Below are 27,945 nucleotides of genomic sequence, written 5' to 3'. Positions count from 1 at the left end.
AATGAAAGAAAAGGGCGTGATGACTGTACTTATTATTCTGGTAATAACCAAACGTCAGCCTCATGTCTCGGTTGTTACGTGGCCATTTATTTACAGCAGGTGAACAAATCTCCAGCAGAGATAACATCCGTGACATCATACAGTCGACAGCATTTCATAGTAGTAGCACAAGAGGAACGAGTCCGCAGATCCTGAACATCACGTAAGTCAACATTAAAGTATTAGGGAATTCAAATCAGAGTATTTAAACAAACCACAGATTCCTCAGCTCTCGTTAAAATAGAGGAGAATTTGGGTATGATCTATAAACTGCACACATTGACCTTAACAAACATCTACCAGGATGTTACCGCTGTCTTACTGTAAATATTGTATCAAAACCTGGTTTAGTTGTTGTCTTTGCTTTTGTTTGTGACAAAGGATGATGTGGAGACAAATTAAAGTTTTGTTAAAAAAGAAAAAAGAAAGGATATTAACTGGCACAGGTCTGGTAAAAGCTGAGCCAGTGTCTGAGATAGAGAGCTGCAGTAAATGTCTGTGTGCACAGATTCATGTCAACCCACTGGATGTAAATGTGTATGATACCATAGTAAATCATCTTTGAAAAAGTGCAGTGTTATCATGTTGTTCTTTAACATTCCATTTCATTTAGCGGATGCTTTTATCCAAAGCAACTTCCAATAAGTGCATTCGACCAAGAAGGTACAAACCCAGAACAGCAAGAATCATGTAAGTACATTCACTACAAAGTGCTTACATGTAAGGTCCACTTGACTTAGACCATCTTCTTAGCCAAGGTGTGGTCGGAAAGATGTGAATACTTTGTATGGTCCTGATGTCAACGTGGAGCTCGTTCCATCATTTGGGAGCCAGGACAGCAAACAGTCGTGATTTTGTTTTTAATCATGATTTTAATATCTTTAAAATCTAGTGATTTTATAATTTAGAATCATTATTAGTAGGTTTGTGTGCTATTGTCTATATTTACTGAAAACAGTTTTATAGTCTTCTTTTTTTATTTCTCAAACCCCATATAGGTAGATTTCACAATTTTACCTTAAATCTCTAAATTAATTCTGGATTAGAACAGCAATAGTAGTGTCTCCTTTTTCACATACAAGTTGTATTGTCTTCCGTTTGATTTCGATGTGTGGGTAGACAACATCTGGATACAAGGCACTGATTTATCCCTTGTTTCATTACTCTGGGGCACAAGTTTACAAGCGAGCTTTTGGACCTTTGCCTTTTTGTTCTATGATCTGACCGAAGAGCCTCGCTGCCTCCTGGGCACAGCCTCGGTGAATGGTGAGTCCAAAACCTCCATGCCCGTAGTTGTGTATCACCTGAGAGAGAGCCACAGTGTTTTAGAGGTTCATGTAATTATATTCCTGTGTTGAGTCCTGATCAAGAGTTGTGGTTTACCTCTATTTTCGTTGCACCAGCCTGTAAGGCCTCCCTCTCCAGTCGGACTTTACTGCGAACAGGTCTGAGGCCGGACCAGTCCTCCACGATCCTGGCATGCTGAGGTTACACAACAACACATAAGCTCTCTAACATGTGAACTTTTAACATGTGTTGAAAGACTAAGAGTAATGTCATTATCTCAAAACCGAAATGTTATTACTATCAGGTTTAAGAGAACAATTGTTTAGAGTATAGAAAACTAAAAGTCTTTCACAAACAACGTATGAACTGCCTTCAGACCTGAACTGAATTCCGGACATTTTTCTTAAATTGTCCAGCAGCTGTGTGTGTGAACGCAAGAATCTAAGTCAGATGCTCTGGAGAGTTTCCTGAACCTGTCAGGTTGCCAGTCCCGCGTTAAAATGTTACAAATATGATCGTGTGAGCCCATGTGAGAATACAGCAGGAGTGGGATTGTTGACGTTTCGAAATGTTCCTGTCTGAAATCAGCTTCTGACGTCACCTTACCTTGAGACTGGGCTCGAGCTGGCAAGCTGCTTCCCAGATTTTCTTGTGGTCAGCAGAGTTGTTATTTTCACTCCAGTTTCCTAACTGGAAAACCCCACCGACAGTCACAAGACGACTCCTGCAGGCACAGATACTCGTGGGATTAAAACAGGAAAGCAGCTCTCGTTTTCTGGCCACTAACAAACAGATGTGTGACAGCCGGCATCAGGATAGTAACAGGACAAAAGTCCAGCCTTTGGAACCACTGCTGTATTTAAATTAAATACACTGTAATGAGGCCAAACTTCACATGGGGGAAGGTGAAATACACTAAAACTGCACAGCAATGAGCATTATTTGTAAGCCACTGAAACCTTGCAAGAATAAATCCAATATTGACATCCAAGCCTATAGAAACTGTTGGAAACATGTGCTGCTGCAGGTCAGTCAGTTGTCACACAAGCATTATACCCTGGAATGATGTACGGTGAATTGTAGACTCCCGTCTCGAAGTTGTGTGTCAGAATCCAGTGTTTTAACCACGGAGCGTCCACCTGAAACACAGAAGAACAACACGATTCATCTGCTATTGACCCTCTGCCTTTAAGGTGGCTATAAAAACTATAAACAGACACTTGATTCCAGTTCACTCTCACCTTCACTATCTGACCGCGGCCTGGTTTCAGGTCCGGGTCAGGCTGCAGTGCTCCTGATCTCATGCCAGTGCAGTTTATGATAACGTCTGGCCCAGTTTCTGCCAACTTACAAAGATAAGAGAGAAGAAGACAAGAAAGAACATTGAGTGACTGCTGCAAACTTTATCAGGATTCGTCGAGTTTCCAACTAGATTAATTAAGACTTTAAGCCCTGTTTGAGATTATAAGGTATTCAATTTAAGAACGATGTTAAGTACAACAGATATGAAGGATCATCAGAGTCTCGGAATGACCTATACAGTGACAGTATATATGCTAATATCTGCATCATTGAAAAGAAATACAAGCAGTACAAAAGATGCGGAAACATTTCTTTGTAAAAAGGCTTAGGACTGACTAATTTTAAAACACAAAGGAAGTAACCTGAACATATATGCTAACGTAACTGGGATTTAAATGTATTATTTATACATAATACTTATACGTAATACATTTAAGATTTTATAAGGACAACATTTTTTGAATTTTATACTTGTTTAGACTTTCCAAAACCTGGTGGAAAAGGTATTTCATGAAAACATACAGTAAATGTAAATATAATATCGAAAAGCCATCACAAACCTCCTTGAAGGACTCTATTTTCCTGTGGTAAAATTTGACCCCCCGTTGTTGCAACCTGGAAATAACATAGAAACCAAATCTTCAATTGGAGCAGTGGAGTAACTAATCAGTTCTCCTGAACATAAAACTACATCTGGCAGGTAAGTGTATAGCAGGTGTCCAGGTTTGTCTTTTTTTCATGTGTATGTATGTGCATGTCCATGTCCATGTTCATGCATTAAATGTGTAAGATAAGACTTAGTTAGTCTCTAAAGGTGCATCAGGGATTTGTAATAAAATCAATACATTTATAAAACCAGCAGTCAGTTGTTTGCCTTCATCTTTTTATAAGGTAATAAATGTTGCAGGCGCCACATGAAGACGACCAGAGTTCACTTTAGAGTTGTTAAGTTGAGTTATGGTTTAAAGAAAATGCTGACACAAGTCCCTTCAGAAGTATGCTAACTACTCACCAGTCCATGAGCCAAGGTAAGTATGTTTTACCTTCCACCATGAGAGCAGTGTTAAACCAGCCAAACCTGAACATGTAACAGCAGACAAATAAAAAGGTTTAAAGTCACTAACACAAAATTATCCATACCTATACTTACTAATCCATTATTACGTACATTTTTTTTTTTTCTTGTATTGGGAAGAGATTTATTCAAATTATGTTAGAAACCCTGTTAATGTGCTAGATAATAATAGGATATTAACATTCAAAACACTTAATTAAGTCAGTTAGGAGGAAGCCTGGGAGTAATGAATGGGCAGGTTAAAGATAATAGTGTGAGCCGTTTTTAAGCAATTATTACTAATACTTTTTTCCTTAGGCCTGCAATAAAACAATATAAATTATTATCGCAATATAATCTTATCAATTTGAACTGGCTCAGGCAAACAGCCTTATTCACCTCTATAAGATCCTTGCATTTGACTGTTCTCTTATATACATGTAGATAACTTTGGTTTTTCCAGCCTCTTGTATTTCCAGATTTCCATCACGATTTGGTGTCAGAAGTGGCATCGCATGACTGGGCGGACCTGGACTCGGTCTCTACGGTTGAGTGGCCTTCTTGGGAAAATAGTGAGATGCAGGGACCGAGACCCGAGCCCGGATCTTCTCAGCACTGCGATCTCTCTGGTGAGAAACTGAGATTTCAAGTGTATTTTTCACCAGCAAACATAGTGTTACGGAGAAGTTGGTCTAAGGGGATTGGATCCTCCAGACGGGTGAAAGCCCCGTACATTTTTCACCACGGTTTAGAATAAACCTGGAAGGTAGAGGGACGAGGAAAAGGACATAATACTGAGTTGTATTTGGGTCATTGAAACAAGACTCCAAAAGCGCACTATCTAGAGAACTTCTTTAAGGCACTACGATTCATGTTGGTCAGGCAGGATATTTTAGAAAAAAAGATAGTTTGAGAAAAAAATAAATATCTCCCATATAAGATCCTTGCATTTGACTGTTCTCTGTTCTCCATCTTCACTCTGAGATCCCTATTAAAATACACATAGATAACTTTGGTTTTTCCAGCCCATCACATGTTTGTCATTCTCTGCCCATAAAGAAGAGTTTAAAAACCACAACCTTCACTCAGGAAAAACAGGTTCTGGTACAACTGTGACATCTATCATGATAATTATCAATATTGACTGATATGCACATTGTTATCTTGATGTAATTTTTGGCTACATCGCTGAGCCCTAGATTATTTTCTTTGTAGGCCCACATGTATATTTGGAGGAAATATATTTGTAACTTTTCTTTATTTCATTTTTTTATATTTTCCTCTTTACCGGCAATAACCTACTTGTATCCAGGGAACATCTGCAGCTCTCGTTCTGTGAGCTCTCTGAACCCCAGGACAATATCTTTAAAGGAGGGATCCTGCAATTCAAGAATACATAAGTTAATATGACAGCACATGGGATGCAGAAGCCCAGATAACCCCTGAGTGTGAACCCAACCCTCAGTGAGGCCCCTGCTGGTTTCTGCTTACAGGGCAGCACTGCAGCTGGACACTAATGGAACGTGTTAATGACAGATGTTGCATATGACAGCTATTGATAGAAGTATCAATGAGTATTTGAAGTGACATTGTCGTATTGACATGTTTTAATTCAGCTTGTTCTTAGTTGTAGAAATGTTTTGTGAATAACTTCATCTCTGTGAAGTAAGGGAACCAGGTCCTACTCACCGGGGCTGCTGCAGTGCAGAGGTTGTAGCCAGACTGAAGGAATATCCCCATTTTTACAGACTCTGATGAACTGAGGCAGCTGAGCAAGTAGTCAAATGTCTCTTTATTCCATTTCCTGAAGGTGAGGGAAAATACGCCATTAAAGTGATGCTCCATTTTGTGGCCTAATTTAAGAATGGATTCAAAGGCAGCTCAATGAGGATGCACTTACGTCTCCTGGACGTTGCCCTTATCGTACAGGTAGGGCTGCCAGAAGCCAGCGGCTCCATCACTAGTGGTCAGTGGAGTGAAACAGTCTGCGTACACCTCGATGGTCAGCGGCGTGACGGTTGAGTGATACTGCTCATAGATGCTCTGAGCTGTTGACAGACCAATGACCCCGGCTCCGATCACTGCCACCCGCATGTCTGCGTTGACACGAGACACCTACATGTAAAGGAGCTCTTGACTCATAGTATCCAGATACACCAGATTATTGAGTATTAGATAAGACATTTTCTTCCATAAAAAGTGAATTTGGTGGCACTTATGAGAGGGGTATTGATTAGAGTAGGAAACAATTTAAAAAAGACACAAGAAGTCACAACCAGCCAACCAGGGACAATAAAATAAATGTTATTATAATAATTATAATATATGTTGATAATATGGATGAAAAAGGATAACTAACTATCTCAGACTATTTGCACGGTTGGCTGAATAATGGACAAACAACATTGCATAACCTTTGTATCACTCTGCAGATCTTCAGTTCTGTTCTTAAAGATTAACTAAGGGAGAATAGTTGCAGTGTCATACAACAGATAAGGCCTATTCCAATTTATGCTATCTAATTTTCTTTGAGGAATCATAATTACACTGTGTTGTATTCTGATAGACCAGATTAGATATAATCAGACCAAACAACTTGTTACATCATTACACACTGTATTGTTTGAAATAAAGGGCAATTATTGATAACGGTTTATTGATTAGAGATGGAAAAAAGAAAAGGAAAACACCCAACTATTCAGTCCTTGTAACAGAAATGTTAACGTGTTTAGGAGATGATTGAAAATAAATTGTCGCCCTGTGTGCAGACCTGCTGAACAACTATCTCAGAGTGTTTTCAGGTTTGGCTGCATCATGTATAACAATGAGAAAAGCTTTAGTTCTCTTGTTACACAATTACTATAGGAGAATATTATTATTATTATCTAGGCCTGACCAAATGACCATATGCATGTAAACTGTAATACAATAACAATATTATTATTAATATTCAACGATTTTGGTTGAAATATCTGTTTTACATTAAAATTCAATTACTGTGAAAAGTTGAGAGATGAGATTTGATTATTAGAAAAAAAATGAACAGCATAATAAGTCACAACCATCAGGTTATGTAACAGAAATGTTACTCTTGAATATCAGACTCAGATTTACGGCAGTGTTGACTGAATCCTGCATTGACAACTGTATCATAACTTTAACAATCTGACGATCTAGCAACTCATGAACATAAGCTATATGAGAATACTACTACGAGGTATGTAACAGCGGCAACATGTAGAAAGTTCATATCAGTCCAGCGAATCAGCGCTTCACAGATCGCTGAGCTGGAAACCGTCCGACTCTGTGTAAGTGCTGCATGGAAACACAGATCAGATGCAGACATTCCACAGATCAGCAGCTCTAAAGCGGATCTGTAATGTTTGTAAACAAGTTTGACTTTACCTGCAGATTCGTGTTAGTCTGTGGTTTAGCTGGAGGAACTGTTGAAGACTGTCACAGCCACAACCCGGGGTGCTGCAGGGACGATGGGCGGAGCCACACGGACACGGTCCTGGTTCACCAGCAGCTGTCAAGTTGTGGTCGCCATCACAGTTCCTCCAAAGTGAATCCAAACCCGTTCGATCTCCACCTGGTGGCTGGCTGCAGCTTTGTCCATCTTTACATAAGGTCCTCACATCTGGACCTATGATCTGGACAGGGAAACAGCATTAAATCTGAATTATTTATAATGGCCAGAAGGGGGCGACTTCACTAAATGCAAGAAAAGATTCAGTTTGTACTACATTTGATAAGAAATTGGCATATCAGCTGTTTGATTGCACTAAAAGTCGACTGTTCACTTTTTGCATAAAGTAAATTATAGGTTAAGTCTATAATACATAAGACTGTTTCCGCTTGTCAACATTTGCATCTCATGAATAAGGTCCGAATGCATATTGCTAATCATAGCTTGTGTGGGCTTGTTAAGTGAAACCTTGATTCGAGGAATAAGTTGTTTGTGACTCTTATAAGCTGTTGTAGTGTGTTAGTCATGAGTCTATGTCATGACTGTATTATGAGGAATGTATAAGGCATCCATGGGCTTTTTAGTCCATCAATATAATACCTGCTAAACTTATCATCTGGTGGAAATGGTAACTTCACCTGAACTGTCAGCAATTTCTGCTTCTAATAATCTACCTATGTGCCTCAAATCCTATCTTATTTTTCTCTTTATTTTGTGTTAGTCCATTATAACCTACTTTCCATCTATTTGTATTTTTCTGCATTCTGCATTTATTAAATCCTTTTCATGTAAACTTTGCACTCATTTATAATAAGGAAGTATATTATTACATTAAATATTTACACATAAAGTTGCGCTGCCTCTCCGTCTTTTCTAGTTTGCTGAGTAATGATTATTTTATGACCCTGTGATCACAGGTGCCACCTGACAGCACGGGGCCGTGAGGGCGGCACTTCCTGCACAGTGAGCCTCTGCTGCAGGACACCGAGACTCCCTCTCCCTCCCTGCCTGCCTGCCTCCATCCCTCCACCCGTCAGCTGTATGTGTCGCTAGCCCGGCAGCTAGCAGCTAGCAGCAGCGGCAGCGGCAGCAGCAGCTCACCAGGCCACATCGGCCGGCCGGTGCACCATCCTCAGCTTCCAGCCATGGCGTTGGTTACTCTGCAGAGGTCCCCGACCCCGAGCGCCGCTTCCACCGGGAGCACGGCAACCACGGCGGCGGGGGAGGTCAGTGTTGTTCCGGGTGAACGGAAGCGATGCCCCGGTACAGGGAGGGTGTTGGTGGAGAAAGGCCCTCTGAGTGAAGCTACATGATTAGCACCGTTAGTTTACGTGTTATGCTAGGTGGTTAGCGAACGGTAACTAGCAAACGTCCACGTTTGTGATAGCAAGATATGTGTGTGGCTACCACATATCTAACACTTATGTCTAATGTGTGGTTTTTTTTTTATAATGTAGTTTCATTATAAAAAAACCTTAAACCTTTATTTTTTATCAAATTTAAAACGAAAGCTTAATTGGACAAGTGACTTAAGAATGAAATAAGCTGTAGCTACCGTTAGCTGTTTTGTGATGTGGCTCACTGACATTGAACATTTATCAAATCTTAAACATCAATAACATGTAATAACACAGTAAGACTGTAGTAGACACTGCTGCCACATCCACTTACCACTGAGATTTATGTGATTCATTCTGCTGGTTTGAGTTGTGTGTGTGTGTGTGGGGGGGGGGGGGGGGGGGACCTCTTTAATACGAAACAGTCATCTTCTCTGAATATTTATATTTAAGTTTCCATTGTGTTGGTGCTTTTCAGTAATTATAGTAGGGGAGTATGAGATTGTCAGCCTCACAGTCACATGGAGGGACAGGACTGAACCTGATGGCCTGTTTCTCTTCCTTTGCAGCCACACAGGGTCACACTTTGAGCTTGGTGGTTTCTGAAAACTCACTGCCAAAAGAACAATACATTTTAAATGTTACAAACAACCCGAAATCATTCAAATATAACTTCCCTCTTGCCATTTTTTAAGTACAGCCATCAGTTGCCAGATGGGGGCGCTAATTACTAGCTATACACCCCTAAAGCACCTTGCTCTCTTGTGTATGACCACATCAGAGAAACCAGGGTTGACATCTACGGCTTAATTTATTTACAACTTCAAGTTGATGAGCAACTGCTGCAGAAAAGTATGCATCTCGTAAAGGTTTTTACAAAGTAGTAGATTACTGCAAACCAATTGCTTCTCTTAAGGGTAAGTAGTTTTGCTGGTTGACTAGATTTGTCCCTCAGTGTCCCTCTGCAGTGGGTGGTGTAGTCCTCCAGCAGTAGCATCAGCATCACGGTGAGGTGTGATAGATAAAGCTGGCAGGAGGCTGCTGCAGCTATGATGTCATCTACTCATGAGGGGCGGGTGGGGTGGAGGGATACTACTGTAGGAATGGGGGAAAGAGAGCGAGGTAAACAGGGATTTACAAGGTAGTTCATTTGTGGGATTATTTCCCCCTAATACACGATCATGCAGGTACCTAGTTATGCATGGTTGCACGCTCCCTTTGCCGAGTAATTTCCTGCCATCTTTCCTAGAAATGCTACTCTCTATTATCATGCATGTTCTGCTGCACATTGGTACAATTGTTTCATCAACAGAGATATTGCGAATTTGTTTACCCTTTTTGTTTAATTCCACAGCTGGGTTTTAGTTCCTAAATCATTGATCCAGTCTGATCATGACTGTTACTGCATAAACTATCCAATTTGAAGGTTTAAGTATTCAGTGATTTGTATTCATCGTGCAAAATGTCTGCCTCTTCATAGTTAAACACAGATTTGGATTTTCTGAAAATGGGTCAAATAGGACTTTGTGAATTTTAGAAAACCCTAATCATGATTAATGGATTGGGGTCTCCATAAAAAATCAAGCAAGATTGATAGCACTCGTATTTTATTGCAAAATCACCAAACTCAGTGCATCAACTGTCATTTTCTATATTCCAGTCCCATGCCTCCCACTACCCATATATACATGCATACTGCTGGATTGAACCCAAACATTATGGATTTTTCTTTTGTTTTCAACCCGCAAAGTTTTGTTGATGACAGTGTTGTGTAATGTCTTGTCAGCTGAATTAGTCAAATATTTACACGGCCATGTCACCAGCCCCTAATACACATGATTATTTTCTTGACATGCAACTACTTGTCGATTGTGTTAACATGTGTGGAGACAAACATGCTATTATATGTTGATTCACTTTTAAGTCAGTTCTGCTCACACAGCTTGTAAGTTTGTATCGCCAATGTGTGTAACCTTCTCAAGTGTATTTCAATCAGTTTGTTTTTAATAAAATATAGACAAACCTTCCATGTGCTCCACTGCTGAGGGTTTGTTAATAATTCCATCAAAATTGATGGAGTGTGTTATTCATTTTTTCCTGTTATCTATGTTGCAGGATTTTGGGAGTGACGATGAACGGCGAACAAATCAGAGGTACGTTTATTTCAACGTTAGCCCATCTGTTGATTGGTACGTGGCATACCAGGTCAAATGTTACTCACAGGTGTTCACTGAGTGCATGCATCTGTGTTTGAGTCATTCAGTGAAACCTGGAGTTGGGGCAGATTAACTGGAATTAACACTTGAACAACTGAGCTTCAGTGTAGTTAAACACCTGTCTGTCTGTCTTGTTGGCAGAGTCATTCATTCCTAATAAACAACTGTAAAAACCTTCCTTTATTCCCAGTAGTTAAGTAGTGTGTTAACAACAGTGTTTCCCACAGAGTTTGATCCTCTTATGTGTGGCGGTAGCTGCTGGAGCAGGTGTGTGTTTGTTCATGTGTGTGTGCACATGTGTGCGCGCGTTTGTGCGTGTTGAGTGGACACGTACTAGAGTGCAGCTCAGGCGACATTTTTCTGTCTGAAACTGTTCAAGCCAGGGATAAACTGACCGAGCCTGACCTAACCATAAACCCGTTTTATGTGTCTGGACCCGACTAGAGCAGATGCAGTTAATGTCGCTGCACTCAGTTTGTGTTACTCATTCCCTGACACATGTGGTTATTGTTGGTTTTGGTAAAAAATCTGCCCAGTCTATATGACTGACCTGATCTGAATCCCAATATAATTTCAAAATGTTTGCCATTCCGGCCCAACCTGATGGTGCAAACAGGATTCGGTCATGTACCCCTGCTCTAACAAGAATCTCACAGTAGTAGGAGACCTACTATGTATGATCTTGTGATCTTTGAACTGGTAATTAGTGTTTGTGAAAGACGGTTGTCTTTAAACCTTAACAAGTCAGTTTTCTGTCAAAAGCTGTAGCAGTTTTGAAGCTGTAGCAGCTGTTTTGAAATAGAAAGAACTGAATATTTGACTTAGTGCTATTATTAATCAACCTGAATAGTGTTAACAGAGTATTAACAGGAATATAAAACTACGTTTTGGGCAGTTTGAACTTCAGATGATGGTAGTATGTGTATATATCATCCAGTGCCCATCCACACTGAACAGACTCAGATTAATCCACTGAAATGTAATGACTGAGTAACATCTAGGGTGGTGGTTTTTATGAGAAAACACAATTGCTTCTCTTTTACTTTGTGTCTCTACATGTGTTTGTCTGTTAACAGTGAATGTCCTGTTCTTAAATATCAGTTTTGCAAATGTGCATGTATGCATATGTGTGTGTATGTGTGTCAGTTTGAGTGAATGATCTATTCATGATGCAAGTCTTGTCCTTCCTTGCCACGAGATAGCTGCCATTTTTTGAGGGGCTAGTAAGCCATGTTATGCAATTAAGTTGCCAGTAAATGCATGTTTCATAACATAATGGCACATTAAGTTTAAGATGAGGCCACACTGATCTAGAACACATGATAGACGGCTACACCTGTTTACACACAGCTCTGTAACTGCTGAGTGGAAGTATTTGCGCTCGCTGTTCCAAGCTGACCCTGATAACGATGACTAGCCCAGCGGCTTGACGGAGGCCAACATAAACATCATGCAGGTGTTGGTGGCTCTGATTCAAGGGTGATTTCATCTCACCAACTTGTGCACACACAGCAAAGTTGGGCAACAGGCAGAATTGGGAGAGATGCATGTGGATGTGTTTGCTCATAGATTCACGGAGCAGTGTTTGGAACGAGGAGGGATTGGCTGCACGGTGATGGAACAACTCCGCAATCAGCAGAGAAACAAACAAGGATACAATTACTTCTAAATGTGAAGTTCATTTAAACTCACTTTCTTATGATGGGTACTTGGGTTGAAATCTGAGTCCAATAATTATGTAAAAATGTTCCGTCTGGATTTGAGTGTAGATAAGAGAATCGTAGGATCAATCCATACGACAATCTTTGCGATTTAAAAAGTACAACCTCTGCTATGTTTAAGCCTGGCGTTCAGACTACTCACGAGTTTTAGAGGCTCTAAAACGGAGAAGATTGAAAATGTTGCTGGCCCCATTTTAATTTGGGCCGCATTTTTATTCTGGACTGTTCCAAACTGAGATGTTTGGAAACAACGAAGTAGACACTCATAACCGCTTGCTGATTGGGTCTTTCGGTCAATATGTAGCTTTTTCTCATTCGTCAGGCTCCTATCACATGAACCTCTTCCGGAAAAGAACAACTACAGCTACTAGTGCAGAAGGGACTTTAGATTATCAACTACAAGCATTGCTGCTGTTGTGCTGTTAAATTCTGTATTTTACAATGATACAACTGCAGACATGTGTAGGAGACAAGCTGTTATTCAAGCTATTCCCGTTTACACTGGCATGCCCAGTTTTTGAAGTTAAAAAACGTATTACTGTGCATGTAGCCACAGGGAGACAAACTGCAACAGAAGTTTTCCTCAGTAGCAGGAAGATGTCATTTGTTTCCTTTTCGGGCCCTCCGTGTCTCTACAGATACCTGAGGACATTTGTTCCTCCCTGTCCCTCCTCCCTTTCTGTCTCTACCCTTTTCAATGGTGTCAGTGAAGAAATGCCAGTATTAAACAACCGACAGCCCTGAGAGGAGTTTCTTCCCCTCATCGTTTCGATGTGTGCTAAACACACCGAGCCCATGAATAAACCAGCCTGGTTGCTGCCTCTGTGTAGCCTCTTTGTAGTGCCTCCTCGGTATAATCGAGTGTACCTCTCTCACATACCACTCCACCTCGTGACTTGGAGCAGTGGCTTAAAGGACATCTGGTCCTGTTTGGCCCTGTGCAGGTCCATCTGGCTACTGTTGCAGCAGCAAACCATACCTTAACCTGGTGACATGCCATCATCCCTGCCTGCTGCTTCTAAAGCTTGACCTCCTATTATAAAGTAGTAGCTCAAATATCCAACCAGGTCACTGCACTTCTCCACGCACATGACACACTGAGCTATCCAAGTTTCCACCTGGGACAGAATGAATACACATCAGAGTGTATAGCCCACTATCTGCTTGTGGTGTTTCAGAAGTTGTGCTATCGAGGAAAAGAATAGAAGATTTAGCTTGTTATCTGTTTCACAGAGGTACAGGTCATGTCTGTCAGCAAATCCCCCCAGATTAACATTGTTGTGCTGTGTCTCTGTGTACTGGTGGGGGGGTCAATGCTTAGTGAGTGAGGAAAAGTGAGAAAGGAAGGTATAGCTTATAATATTGTCACGCTCACAAACATATATGAAACTGCAGTCTCAACTTGCACAGGTATTTTCAGAATGGAATTTCATTATCACACTCTATAGTTGCTTTTATTATCACTGTATTTGACTTTTCTAGTTTATCTCTACAATGATCAGTAACTGCTGATGCAGAGGCTTTAAACATAAAGGTTATGTTATCCTTAACATGCCATTGTGCTCTCTAATAATCAAACACACTGGCTTGTTTGTGGTCCATGTTAGTGAGTGACAGTCAGTGCTGACCACTTGAAGGAGAGAGGGACAAGATAATCCCTCCCTTATAAACCCTGGTATAATGAGATTTGGGAGATTTGGGATCTTGCCAGTTCTCACTGCCCTTTAGGCCCATGCTTGGCCCATGAGTTAAGCTCCCTGGAGGCACTACCGTGGATGCTGCCCCTAAGGTGGCATGCACAAGGAGACATCCCATTGGAAAAGTTTGTGCCAAAATTCCTCAGTCTGCTTTATTTTTTGTGGTCTCCCTTTTCTCCAGGAAGACAAAGAAACCCACTGAGTGGGTTTTAAAATGTTGCTGGTTTATGATGATGTTTTTGTTGAACAATTGGACAAGCTTTGCTCTGGCTAAAGAGGAAAACTATTGTTAAAGGTAAAATATGGTACAACCTACTATTTTACATGAAGCGCTGTAGTGTCACAGATAATCCTCAGCCTACAGTCATCTCCAGATGTTAGGGAGCATGTCTGTTTGGTTCAGATCTACATCAACATTATTTGCAAACTTTTCCACTGAAAATTTACATTTCCTACTACAAAATTGCTTTTAGGCCTGGCCTATGTGACTGAGACAAAAGAGATGGTAGGACGGGGAGACAAGCACAGTTGTGTGTGTGTGCCTGAGGCAGTGGGTGGAGGCTGCAGTCCCTCCAGGCAGGAATCTGACTCGCACTCAGAGTCGCTCTGATGAGGCAGGAGGAGGAGGAGGAGGAGTAGGAGGAGGAGGAGGCAGCAGAGAGGGAGTGGCATCTGAACAGACAGAACTTCTTCACTGAGCAGCACAGATGAGTGTAGACTGTCAGTCAGTCTGTCACTCAAAGGTGGTGGGCCATTGCCTGAAGCCGACACACCACTGCCTCTTTAGCGCTCCATTCAACAAGATGCATCTGGTTGTAGAACCCATTCAGGAGGTCGTGATGAAGATGATACCGTATTTTGTGGAGAACTCTGTGTTGACCCAGCGTGAGATAAACCGCATGTGAGTGTGGACTCTCTTTTAAAAATGTTTTTGTAATCGTGGGAACAAGATCCTACACTCGAGACTTGAGATCAGACACTTGACTAATGTTTGGATTTCTTGCTCTCAGTGGTTTTTAGTTGAGTTCAAGATTTTACAATAGTTAACGTCATGTCATTATAGTGAATCCTAATCCAAATAAGTTATCATTTACTGGCAGCTGAGACTGTGATTCACCAATGATTATATTTGTGATATTTCTGTGACCCGATGTGTTGGCGTTTTTTCTCTCTCTGTCTGGAGAGGAGGTGAAGTTACTGTAGGTTGTAATCATGGAATCCATGCAGCAAACAGGTCAGCTTTTCTGTCCTAGTCTTTGTTTGCTTTGATCGCAGATGTATTTTTAGCCCCAGTGTTTTGGAGAAACTGATAGAAGGATGCTGCAGGGCAAGAGCTAAGGCAGTTTAATTAGGATGTCTGCGTACGGCCAGTGAGGCAGTGGGACAGCACTTCATTTACATGTAAGGATATGCTGCACACATTCTCATTTCACTAGTTTCAGTTTTTTCTGGTATGAAAGGACTGTGGACTTACAGTTGTGTTACAGGCTGAAATAGGAAGTGAGCAGCAGGGATTTGTACAGGACACACAACACTGATGAGTGATGAGGCTTTGCTCCTCGTCTAACTCTTACTTTTGCCACTTTTCTCCGACACTATCCATCCTTTTCTGACATTAGACCGTCCTAATAGCCTCATAATTCTCAGAGCACGAACCAAAGCAAAAATCAACCAAAGTGAGACAAAGGCCTTTTGTTGAGAAGTGTCCACCCCCGTGCTTATTCACTGTGGAACTTTGTTTCTGCGATGCTGGGCGCAGAGAAAATTTGTCCATTGTTCCCACAAAATCATCTGTTTGGCCCAGTGTTGCTCTTCTGAATGTGGGTTTTCAAAGTGTGATCAGAGAGGGCTAAGTGAGGAAGCAGCTTCAGAGCTGGACACAGCAAACTGAGGGTGATACTTGAAGTCAGTGTCATTTAGATAAAGGATGTTTGTCAGTGCCTGTGTGAACTCAGGCATTTGGTCAGTGGTTTTTATATCTTGGTAGATGTTTGTGATGTATCCATACAAAGGTTTTTACATTTTTGCAGATTATGGAGCAGTTATTAAAAGGACAGAAACTGATACAAACCACAGTCTTGTGAAACACGACAACAGAACCAAGATACTCCAACCTGCTGCCACCGCTGCAGATGCAGCCTGTTGAGCTCTTATTACTTTACTCATCTAAACAAACTCATTTTCATTTCACAATTAACAATAAAACACAGGTAGACATGTAAATTACAAAAGTAATATTATATTAGGACAAGCTGCATAGTTTGTGAATATGACTTATAGTGGTGCAAGTGGTACGGGACTATTTAGATCCGATCACGATTGAGAAATCCTGCTGTAGTCATGCAGTCAATGTTGTTTAGCTTAAGATCAACCGGAACCCTCATGAACTCAAGTACCTAACATTTTGTCAGTTAAAATAAAAAACATATCAACTAATTATCACCTTTTCCTAGTCCTGGGCTTTTCTGTTGGTTTATATCACAGCACAACACTATACAAATTGCAGATGCTACTCAGCTGAGATTTTCATTTCTGTATCGTTAGATTATACAGATAGACCACTATAACGATGACATTACTAATACATTGATTTCTGTGTTCAGATGTAGGTCTATCTGCTCAATATGTGTTCGGTGTGTTGTTGCTTTTTGCTGTCACTCATCCGTTCTGTACTTGTAATGATGTCCTGATTTTCCAAACTGCACACACAGATTACATTGTGCATGTGTCGCACCTTGCTGCCAGGTAGATTTATGAGCGACGTGCACTTGTGGTTTTCCACATGATTGAATTTGGCCTGAAGGAAACACCTCACTTCTTTTTTTATTGCTGTTCATTACTTATATAATCTGATGTCATCTGTAAAGCCTAATCTGAAAAATCTGGTCTTGTATAGACAGGTATGAATTGATAATTGCAACTTTTTGGTCGTGATGAAAGTCAAGCATCACAAACAACCCCAGCTAGGTTCATTATTGAGGTTTGTGTTTCTTGACATCAAGTCAGTGGAAGACCTGACAAGTGGAGTGCGAGTGCAGCCCATGCAACAGGAAAAAGACAGATAAGCATTGAGGATCAAAGCTTGATTCATGGCTGCTGCAGACCTGAGATCTGACTCTATAACGTGGCAGCTGGGCTTCCCCACTTTGCTGTTAACGTAAATCATCGGGAGCAGAAATAATGTATGCTCATCTTTTAGGCTGCGTCTACTGAATGGAACTGTCCTGTAAAACAGAATATTTAATTTGTCTCCTGTACCACTTCTTCTCCCCATGGTCCACTCAACAAGCCGGAACAGTTTTGCTGATCTGTTGCTCTGCAGTGCGGTGTGTGTGTGAGATGTGTAATGTTTATGTTTCAATACATGTAACTTCTCTCTCTCATTCGTTCTGCAGCCTGAGTGAGAGCTTCTTTATGGTGAAGGGTGCTGCCCTCTTCCTGCAGCAGGGGAGCAGTCACCAGGGCCAGAAAGCACATCCTCCCCACAAACACGCAGGTGAGAACCACAAGACACACATACAATACACACACCCTGTGATCCTCATCATTTACCTAAACTACAGTTTTAATCTCCTCATCAGGTTTCTTGTCCAGTTTATGTTGAACGTTTGAGTGATGAGATCATTGCAGCAGATGTTTGTAGTTGAGATGTGGAGGATATTGGCTGTCTTGTTGATAAGCATGTTCCAGACATATAGCTTAGGCAGATTAGTGTTTAAATCCAGGACATGGTAGAACTGTGGACAAAACCTCTGTTGGCGATTAAAGAAGGCCTGTATTGTTTGCATTACCTTGTGCTCTCCATCTTAATTACTCTGCTAACTTTAGTGAGTAAAGGGAACATGAGGTAGTATGTAAATTAACATACTCTGCTAATGCTGCTAATGCTTGAAGAAGTTTTTTCGACATATTGTAAAAAAAATATTTTCAACTTACCCTTGATGAAACTCGTCTTGGATTCTTATGATTTGAATAACTGAGCATCTTGTTTATTTGAATTATTCATTTTTACCTTATTGGTCTCAACAATGAACTGGTCAGTGCTCTCAGTACACAGCTCTTTTTAAAATGTCCCAATTGAAAGACACATTTAATTGCTCTAAGGACATAAGTCTGACCTGACAGTACACTGGCATGATGGGGCTTCAGCATCAGCCAATACCCAACATGCTGCCAAGTCTTTTGGCAAGTCAGGGCTGTGGTTGGAAGCTTTGGCCACTCCACCAGCCACTTTGTCAGGTAACCCATATTTGCTGGTCCTGCTTTGTTCTCAAGAACATTTGGCCGAGGTACGATAGCTGTGCTGCTTTTGCCGTTACTGTGGCTTCAAAGAAAAACAGAAAGGAGAAGGTGACTTGAGCAAAAGGAAGAGGGAAGAATCAGTTTGTTCTCGTAAAAAAAAAAAAAAAAGAAGAAAAACATTTTGGTCTCCTTTTAGTTGAGGCTTACTGTCTCTGTATGTGGCTTTGCCTGTCTCTGCTATAACTTCTGGGGCAAACAACATATGACGAAGGAACAACAATGTTTTATTGTACATGTGACATGTTGGTCAATTTAGCTTAAGACAACAGGTGTGGATTTTATTTATGCATATTATGCAGAATTTGTGACTGTATTTATTTTCTTTGGAACCTTTTTAACGTTTGACATATTAAATGCTATTCAGTTTGCCAACCTATAGCTTTCCAGCCTGACCCATATATGAGAGAATTTATCATCAGAACATTGTGGAGATAATGTTGCTTGAAGCATTTTTCTGTCACTTTGCATTGCTGCTCGTCCACGTCCACACCTTGTTTTAATATCCTGCCTCACTGACATGTCTCTGCAGCGGAAAAACACTTAGGGAAGTCAAATGAACTCAGACCAGTTCCTGAATGGTAGAAGTGTCGCTGATCATTTCACTCATACAAAGATGGAAAATATATCTTGAATTAATTTCAGTTCAATCAGTTACAACATGTCAGCTGATAATAGTCACTGAGCAGGTTGTATGTCATTGTTTCTAGGTAAACACTAGGGAGCAGTGTTACTACATTTGTCTGCACTGGAATACAGCAGAGCCTTTAATTAGATAAGCTCTTTGCGTTCCCAGCATGCATTATACACCCATTCATATTCTCACCCAGTGTTTTCAAAGTAAACAAGTCTTTATCATTGTTTTTTCTTCACTTTCAAGTTAAAATGTGTCAGTATGACTAGGTCATTTTTTAAACCCACACTTAGCAGCCTCTTCTCATCGTTGATTAATTTTCATTATTATCTCCCTCAACAGGCGATTTACCTCAACACCTGCAGGTGATGATCAACATTCTTCGCTCAGAAGACAGAATCAAACTGGTAAGAGACCAAAGAAATATGTGCATAGATCAAAATAAAAACCTGCACTCATATAAAGACCACGACTAACAACTTGGCATAGCAAAACATCCAGAAAACGTTTTATTGTGCACTTAAGACGCGTATGTGCTTACTGTAATTATTAGCTCATGAGAGCACACTCAGGAGAGCATTACCAAATGTTTCCATGGTGTGTATGTGGTGGTGTGAGCTACTTCATTTTTATGTTTACCAGCCCTGTGCTCTCACACACCCCGGGGTCATGGTTACACTATTACACCTGGTTTGTGTTCCAGTTATCCCAGCACATCCACGTGTGACACTTTGTTCCACACAGATTCAGGAAGGATGTATTAATTTATGTATCTTACACAATATTTTGTGTTGTATTGTCTGTACCTTGTGCAGGCGGTGCGTCTGGAGAGTGCATGGTCCGATCGGGTGCGGTACATGGTGGTGGTGTACACCAGTGGGCGACAGGACACAGAGGAGAACATCCTACTGGGGATCGACTTACCTAGCAAAGACTGGTACTAACAGGCCCAAATGCTTTTCACGATCGCTGTAATCACCTTTTCAAGTTGAATATGGAATATTTCAATTGTGTTATCAACTCAGCTCATTTAAAAGAATCGTAGTTTTTTCCTCTGCTTGCCAGGTTTTTAAATTTTCATTCTCACTTTCATCCTGCCAGTAAAAGCTGTTCGATTGGCATGGTGCTGCCTCTGTGGAGCGATACAAAGATCCACCTGGATGGCGACGGGTGAGTTTTTCTTTGTGTTTAGTGAAATCAGCTGCAGCATGTAAACCGGTTATATGTGTCCGATTTTCAACACTGCATCCTCACTATGTGGCACTTGATACACAAAGATCTTGATATACACATACTGTTGCAACAACATGCTCCAGCTCAGTGAATGACCATCTGTTTTGTTTGCTCCTCAGGGGCTTTACCGTGAACACAGCAGGTCGGACTCATGTCTTTAAACCCGTGTCCGTGCAGGCTATGTGGTGAGTAATAAACAACCTCTGGAGCCACGGTGGCTGTTGACAGCACTGTAGCTTCATGACACACCATACAATAAATCTCTTGATAGACACATTGTGCTGCAGTGAGATACCAGATTGAAGCCTCGCTGATTCAATCTGCCACCTGCTGGCATGAAGATGCCTGTACACAGAGCTGCTTCAAGCAAGATTGTAAATCCTCCAGTTATTTTAACAACTGTAACTTTAACCTTTACTTTCCCAACAAACAACAATGTAGGTCGGCTCTGCAGGTGATGCACAAGGCATGTGAGGTGTCACGCAGGTATAACTACTTCCCTGGGGGGATTGCTCTCACTTGGATGGGCTACTACGAGAGCTGCATTGCCTCAGAGCAGACCTGCATCAACGAGTGGAATGCTATGAAGGACTTGGAAACCCCACGTCCGGACTCGCCCACCATGTTTGTCGACAAGTCAGTAAAAACAAAGCAACTAAAATCAGATTCCTTATGTAAAGACAGAAATAAATGACCTTTATGCCAGTTGTTGAAATAGCTCGACATTTCAGGAACAACCGTTTTAATCTTTGTCAGGCCTTCAGAGAGAGAGAGGACAGAGTGCCTTATTAAAGCCAAACTCAGAAGCATCATGACGTGCCAGGATCTTGAGAATGTCACCTGCAAACAGGTTAATATCAATAATACATTCAAACACACACAGAACAAATCCTCTGTCCTTTTCCTTCTTGTTCTTTTGTGATTGCATTCACATTTATTGTATCTATTGATTTTTTTTTTGATTTCTAATTTACACTATTGAGATTATAAATAATTGTATGTTTATACTTTTACATTACCTGGTGACATTATTTGATGCCTATAAACAGGAATGTAAAGTAGTACCCACCAAAAACAACACAAAAAACCCGCCATACGCAATTAAATCATGCTGTGTAAATGTTCTTGTCAGATCCGTACAGAGTTGGAGCAACACATGAACTGCAACCTGAAGGAGTACAAAGAGTTCATTGACAATGAGATGCTGCTGATCCTGGGCCAGATGGACAAACCCACTCTCATCTTTGACCACGTCTACCTGGTGAGACAACTGATGATGTCTCTCATATCAACAGAAACATGCTGTGATAAAATTGTTTTTGGAGAAAGAACCGTCTCACCAAGATGTGAAAATACACTCCAAACTTCAAAGTCTAAACAGTGTTGTCTCTCATTTGTTTTTAGGGATCCGAATGGAATGCATCTAATTTGGAAGAGCTGCAAGAGACAGGGTGATTGTTTTATATTATGGAGGAGCCAAGATAAGACATATTTTTTCTGATGATTTGAGCATGAAAGAATGTTGTTGATGAGTTAACTTGATCTTTCCTCCCCAGGGTGGGCCATATCCTCAACGTTACACGGGAGATAGACAACTTTTTTCCAGGCACATTCAGTTATCACAACATACGAGTGTACGATGAGGAGGCCACTGACCTGCTGGCTCACTGGAATGACACGTACAACTTCATTGTTAAAGCAAAGTGAGTCCTCAGTGGAACAGTAAACATGTAGCTCATGTATTCAACTACAGACTTCTTATCATCATTACAGAGTACCTCTAGGATGTTGAAAGAGAAAACAAATATCACCTTAACCGTCCACATGTTGTAAAGTTATGAAGGGAATTGTAATTTCTATGACTTGTTTCAGTGTCTATTCAGTGTTTGATAAAATCCCTTTAATTTAGAAAATACCGCTATTTTTAGCTTTAATGAAATCCAGAGTTAGAACTAACTAAATAAACCTATAACTGCTGAATTCCAGTGTTATTAATGTGTGTGTGTTTGTGTGTAATTCTCACAAACAGAAAGAACCAGTCCAAGTGTCTGGTTCACTGTAAGATGGGTGTCAGTCGATCTGCCTCCACTGTCATTGCTTACGCCATGAAGGAGCACGGCTGGTCATTAGAGAAGGCGTACAACTTTGTCAAGCAGAAGAGGAGCATCACACGACCAAACCCAAGTTTCATGAGACAGCTGGCAGAGTACGAGGGCATCCTGGACGCCAGGTACAAATTCCAACATGGCCTGAACTGTTGTATGGTCATTGTATTTTCTCAGTTGACCTGTATTCTAACTACTGCTCTCCTTCTGCACACTGTATGTCTGTAATTCCAGTAAACAGCGGCACAACAAGCTGTGGCATCCAGATGGAGACTGTGAGATGGCAGAGGGACAGCAGGGGGTGGCTCATTGCTGTGGAGGGGAGGAGGGGGGCCACCGTACTCCTGAGCCAGGGATGTCCCCCTGCTGTGAGGAGGCGCTGTCTGATAAAGGTGCTGCAGGCCCCTCCTCGTGCAGGACTGTTTCACTGGATATTGACCCCGCCTACAACAACTACTACTTCCGCCGGCTGTCTGACTCAGCGCTGGATAGCGAACCGTCAACACCAGTGCGCGGCCCCCCTCTTATTGGCATGGAAAAAGTTTTTATAGAAATTGATGATGTGGAGCGGGACGCTCTGTTGGATGATGAGGCCTTCGATGGAGGCGAAGGCCTGCCCCTCTCCCAATGTGGACCCACAGCAGAGGGAACTGCTGCCCAGACCTGTAGTCGTGGCCCTGAGCCACTGGAAGAGCTGCGCCTGAGGTTGGAGTTCAGCACAGTGGAGGAAGAGGATGAGGAAGAGGTGCAGAAGGAGGAGGCAGAGATGGAGGTACTGATGCAGCCAGATGATGGAGGGGGTGGGGAAGGAGGTGGAGAAGAGGAAACGCAAGATGTGGAGGTTGAGGGGGATACAGAGGGTAATGGCATGGACCTGGCATCTCTGAATGAAAATTCCAACAACAACAACAACTTGAGTGCTTCATGGAACCACAATGTAAGTTCGATTAATATGAGTAACACAAATCTTAGAATGAAAATGGTGTAATCCACTTCACATGAATCCAATTTGAAGGAATAACCAGGTTCCCCTGTCTTTATTTAGGAAAAGCCTTCCTCCATCCTTCTTCCTGCTGATGCTTGTGCACTCTCAATGAGGGACTCAAAGTCCAATCAGAAAGAAGATTCTCCCACCCTCTCTTCTAAGATTTGCCTTAAACCCAGTCCTCCTGAAGTTCCAAGACCTTCATTCCCACAGTCCTATATCTCCTCTGAAGGTGTTGCATCTTCAGTGGGACTGCTGCGTCCCTGTGGCCCTCTGTGTGACTGTCCAAACTGTGCTGCTTCCCCGTCCACAGCTCCCCTCATCAGAGAGGAGCGGCCAGGAGAATCGCTGCCCTTACTCCAGCCTGAGGACATTGTCGATGGAAAGACTGAGCCTGACAAAGTGCAATCTGCAGCTTGCTCAGAGGCTCTCCCTGAGCTGATGAGAATAGATGTGGAGGAAGATAACCCTGCAGTAGCTTGTCAAGTTGTCCGACAACAGGAGACCCTTGTACAGCTGCAAAGATCTGGGCTGGTCCGCCGCCGTGCCGAGAGACTAGAGAGACTTTCAGGTTCATCACAAGAGATCCTGCAATCTCTCAAGCCTTTGCACGCTTGCCAAAGGTCCATGAAGAGCCCCTTTCTCACCGAGGATGAGGAGGAGTTCTGCAGTTTTACCAGGGACTTCACTAAATCTTCAACACCTTGCCAAGTGCGGTTAGAGCCAATGGTGAGGCCACTGACCAATGAAGGCTTGTTGGGGGTGGTGGGGCCTGGGCCACTCACTCCCACCTCCTCGCCTCATGGCTCCACCCTGACACGCAGCTCCAGCAGTGACAGTCTGCACAGTGTGAGGGGTAAACCAGGCCTCGTGCATCAGAGGGCGCAGGAGATCGAGACCCGCATGCGGCTGGCGGGCCTGACCGTGCCCTCGAGGCTAAAGCGGTCCAACTCGCTGGCCAAGTTGGGCAGCCTCAACTTCTCCTCTGAGGACCTGTGCTCAGCCTGTTCCTCAGATGCAGGAACGCTGCTGCTCCTCTCGCTGTCCCCAGAGCCAGACACTGGCCTGGAGTGGGACTCCCCCACCACCTCTGCTCTGCCTCGGCCAAACAAAGACTTGCACACTTTAGAGAGAGCGCTGCCAGGTGAACCCAGAAGCTGACACATCACGTGAAGGTTAAAAACACTCCACCCTGAACTTCATGTGTCACCCTGTGGAGCTGGAGAGGGTTGTACAGATCCTGGAAAGAGAAGAGAGTCGAGTCTGAGGAAGCAAATTATATAAAACAAACAAACAAAAACAAACAATGCCAACTGTTGTAAGGAGTGTACGCTCTCCTTTGCCACATTGTTTCTCAAACTGCTGTCCACAGTGATTAAGTCATATTACTGTATCTGACAAGTGTGTAAGCCATCACCTCACCTCTGACATGGTTTGATTCATGGACAAACAAGTGCCTTACCTATGAGACCAGAGGCACATAGTTGTGTTAGACTGCAGGATGAGACGGTACAGGATGCTCTATAACCTTTAACTTCACCGCTGTTCGTACCTGATATGTACCAAATTATAGTATCCATCGGCACTTGGATTATTTTTACTTAGTCTGTGTTGGTGAACTTGAGTCCCTCAGTGGAGCTTGACAGAGAGCAAAGTGTTCGATATATGTATAGTTGTTTACAGCACAATTTATGTTTTAGATGCTCGATAGTTGTAAAAAATTAATGGTTACCTCATGTTGCATTCATGACGCTCTTTCTCAGATGAACACTGGAGTTTGATTCAGTTCATTTGCTGGTGTCGGAACTCGGTTTTCGACTAATTTTAATGCAGAGGTGTGTGTTAGTGTGTTAATGCTTAACTATATGTGAGTCTCTGAGTGAGTGTAAGGGATGAATGCTGGGAGAGGAGGGTTGCGTCGTTGTTTTGCCAGAGGCGTGCTCACTGTTTTCAACAAACAGAACAGAAACGTTTCTGTGTTTGTTGTCCCTTTGCACTGCTTTTTTTTATTGAGTGAATACTGGTACACAGCAAGCTATCTTCCAAAATAACATCAGAGTAATGTTATTGACCTCATCATTCCCTACAGTGTACAATGCTTCTGGCAGAGCAGAGTGAGGTGTCACGCTGCACTGTTTTGAAATCATACTACAAACGTCTGTTGTGACAGGAACTGAGGATTTATGGCAGTCAGATGACACGATGTATGTTGAAAAAAGCACCAAACCCTAACATTTCTCATCCAAACCTTCTTTACCTTAAATTCATTCCTGAGGGTTGCCAACATTTTAAACTCATTTATGCTTTTTAGAATGTGAGAGACCAAAGTTGTTTGGCTGTCAACAAATTGGAAGCACCACTGATGCTGTACAAAATATGTGAATCATTATGTCAATCATATACAGGTTTTAAAATGCTGTCACATCCTTTTGCACCTTTTGGGAGAAACAAGAGAGACTCGGTGGAGTCGTCAGGCTCAAGCTGTTTTATGCTCATATCATCGATGAGTTTGAAAGCTTTTGTCACACTGACGTGACAACGATCACAATAGGTTACTTCACAGTTTTGTAACCATTTTCTTTTTATATTTAAGTATGCAGTAACTTTTGTACTGTACATTGCTGTAGTTCAAATGCATATTGCACTTTTTATGTTGGTCAAAAAGATGTACTGTATGTGTTAAATATGGAAATAAACATTTCTTTTACATAATCTACCGTGAATCTTGTTTTGCTCTTCCTTATTCTGTGCATAATTCATTCCAGACTACTTGAGCTGGAAATTGTAAAAATACTCTGGAACAACAACCAAGGGTGGTGATGTGGAAGAGTAGTTAGCAGGCAAAGAAGAAGGCTCTTGATTCGAATCCCAGTTTGACTGGCGTCTTTCTGAGTGGGGTTTGCGTGTCGATTGGTCTTTATTTCCTCCATCCATCACTGACACGCTTATCTTTTTGAGCCAATCCCAGCTGACATGGGGCGAGAGGTTGGATTCAACCTGGCCCAGTCACCAGCGTGGGTTAGGTGAATTGGAGACTTTAAAATGTCTGTAGGTGTGAATGAGATTGTTTGTCTTTGTATGTCAGTCCTGTGCTATGCTGATATGCCTGTCCTGTGTGTACTGCGCCTCCCAGCCAAAGTCAGCTGGGTTTGGTTCCTTAAAAGATAAGCAGAAGAGATAATGGATGTGCTCTGAAACAAAAGATTATTTAAATGAAAGACAAAAGCTTTTATACAGAGACATAATGGAGAAAAATATTCATAAAGGAGGCAAGTAGGATTTTATACTGTCAGTGTGCTGAATTTGGACAGAAACAGTCTATTCAAAACGTACATTTCTGTGCCCTGACTCCACTATGACGGTGTGTGTGTATCCTGACATTACATCACTGTGTGTCCGTCTGTATACTTTGGCAGGAGGGCCATTTTCGAACTGCCAGCTTATATAACATTTGGCTTCCCGGCACTGTTTGCATGACATCAGTGACTAACTTAAGTTGCACGCTCTTGTTCCTCCCAGCCTATACATGCCTAGGCAGTGAATGGTCAGCCCTGTGAACACCGTGTGGTGGTGGGGGGGAGGGGGGGCCCTGAGGCAGCAAAGATCTGATATTGTGTGTGAACTGGAACTAATGTTTTTGTAAATGTTCGTCAAATGGAAGTTTACAATGTGTGGCTACTGTACACTTGTAAATGACAGAGGGACTAACTCAGAAGCTCATGAGTGTGCCAAGAGGCCCGCGGGGTGTGTTGACTTAATGATGACAATTTAGTGAAATTTGTGACAGATTGACTTTAGTCTAGACAGGATGGACCTTTACCACTTTTCAATAATAAAAAAGAAAAAGAGGAGTTGGGCAGAACTGGAGGACTGTTCGATGGCTGTCGGTCAACACAGCAGCTTTCGGTCTGCAGCGTCTGGGTGTGGGCCGACCCCTCTTCCCCTTCTTCTGTCGGGGAATTCTTGGCTACCACCACTTTTGTTTTATTATCTGAAGACGTATCCTGTTTTGAATGTTGCTATAGAGACCAAGAGAAACAAAAGTAGAGAAAATAAGCCTGCGCTATTTCTTCAGATCATTTCCAACACTCCTGGACATCTCCAGGTTGTGGACTATTGAGCTAACCACAGACACAAGCATTCAGTTACTATCTCCTCCTTATCTTTACCGGCTTCCTGAGGTGAAACAGTATGAACTGTGCAGCCCACGTCACCTGTAAGCAAACAGTATTGAGTAAGATTCAGACATGTTTATATTCACTCAGGGTCTGCCCTGGGCATGTACTATAACATCCAGGTATATACCCATGTCATTCAATTGGACACAAGGTGAGAATGTTAGCCCTCTTTTTTTTTAAATCACTCAAAATACATGCAAAAAAAGAGATGGGGCTCTGACTGACAACCTCTCCAAGGCTTCTCAAGACAGACAAAGTAGAGCTGCAAGACTGAGTTTCCCCCTGATTGTATTAGTCAAATGCACTGTGACATCACATGGATGCAATATAACGCTCCCATTGCTTGCGCATTTAAGGGAGGACTGACCATCTCCAAACAACCAACAAAG

At 42.0% G+C, this 27,945-nt stretch overlaps 2 protein-coding genes across 3 annotated transcripts; one reads left to right on the top strand and one right to left on the bottom strand.

The window, feature by feature from the left end:
• Window positions 1-65: 65 nt before the first annotated feature.
• LOC133944949 (D-amino-acid oxidase-like) lies at window positions 66-8,353 on the bottom strand. Of its 2 annotated transcripts, none has more exons than XM_062381996.1 (12): window positions 8,253-8,353; window positions 7,088-7,335; window positions 5,583-5,797; window positions 5,372-5,486; window positions 4,985-5,061; window positions 3,641-3,706; window positions 3,189-3,243; window positions 2,568-2,672; window positions 2,383-2,465; window positions 1,933-2,050; window positions 1,423-1,521; window positions 66-1,343 (listed from the first exon to the last, which is right to left on the bottom strand). In XM_062381996.1, the coding sequence occupies exons 3-12, from the start codon at window positions 5,774-5,776 to the stop codon at window positions 1,218-1,220; spliced, it is 1,038 nt and encodes a 345-aa protein (XP_062237980.1). In that variant the 5' UTR covers window positions 5,777-5,797; window positions 7,088-7,335; window positions 8,253-8,353; the 3' UTR covers window positions 66-1,217. The 2 variants fall into 2 exon arrangements, with proteins under 2 accessions (XP_062237980.1, XP_062237979.1); XM_062381995.1 differs by having other exon boundaries at window positions 5,583-5,778; window positions 8,253-8,352.
• Window positions 8,190-26,090, top strand: ssh1a (slingshot protein phosphatase 1a). The gene is made up of 15 exons (XM_062381994.1): window positions 8,190-8,377; window positions 10,604-10,641; window positions 17,518-17,618; window positions 19,398-19,462; window positions 19,871-19,992; window positions 20,157-20,225; window positions 20,408-20,473; window positions 20,730-20,924; window positions 21,045-21,138; window positions 21,421-21,549; window positions 21,693-21,739; window positions 21,845-21,991; window positions 22,318-22,518; window positions 22,628-23,330; window positions 23,439-26,090. The coding sequence occupies exons 1-15, from the start codon at window positions 8,297-8,299 to the stop codon at window positions 24,537-24,539; spliced, it is 3,159 nt and encodes a 1,052-aa protein (XP_062237978.1). The 5' UTR covers window positions 8,190-8,296; the 3' UTR covers window positions 24,540-26,090.
• Window positions 26,091-27,945: the final 1,855 nt, after the last annotated feature.

The sequence above is a fragment of the Platichthys flesus genome, chromosome 3 (assembly GCF_949316205.1).
Source record: "Platichthys flesus chromosome 3, fPlaFle2.1, whole genome shotgun sequence".
Lineage (NCBI taxonomy): Eukaryota > Metazoa > Chordata > Actinopteri > Pleuronectiformes > Pleuronectidae > Platichthys > Platichthys flesus.
This window is presented reverse-complemented; position numbering and strand designations above follow the sequence as displayed.

Coding starts and splice junctions, on each gene's coding strand:
- LOC133944949 (XM_062381996.1), bottom strand. CDS start 5,776: ATGCGGGTGGCAGTGATCGGAGCCGGGGTCATTGGTCTGTCAACAGCT. Junction 3,707..4,984: donor CAGATGTTCCCTGGATACAA/GTAGGTTATTGC, acceptor TTACATGTTCAG/GTTTGGCTGGTTTAACACTG. Junction 1,344..1,422: donor CTGGTGCAACGAAAATAGAG/GTAAACCACAAC, acceptor GCTCTCTCTCAG/GTGATACACAACTACGGGCA.
- ssh1a (XM_062381994.1), top strand. CDS start 8,297: ATGGCGTTGGTTACTCTGCAGAGGTCCCCGACCCCGAGCGCCGCTTCC. Junction 20,474..20,729: donor GTGTCCGTGCAGGCTATGTG/GTGAGTAATAAA, acceptor ACAACAATGTAG/GTCGGCTCTGCAGGTGATGC. Junction 23,331..23,438: donor GTGCTTCATGGAACCACAAT/GTAAGTTCGATT, acceptor GTCTTTATTTAG/GAAAAGCCTTCCTCCATCCT.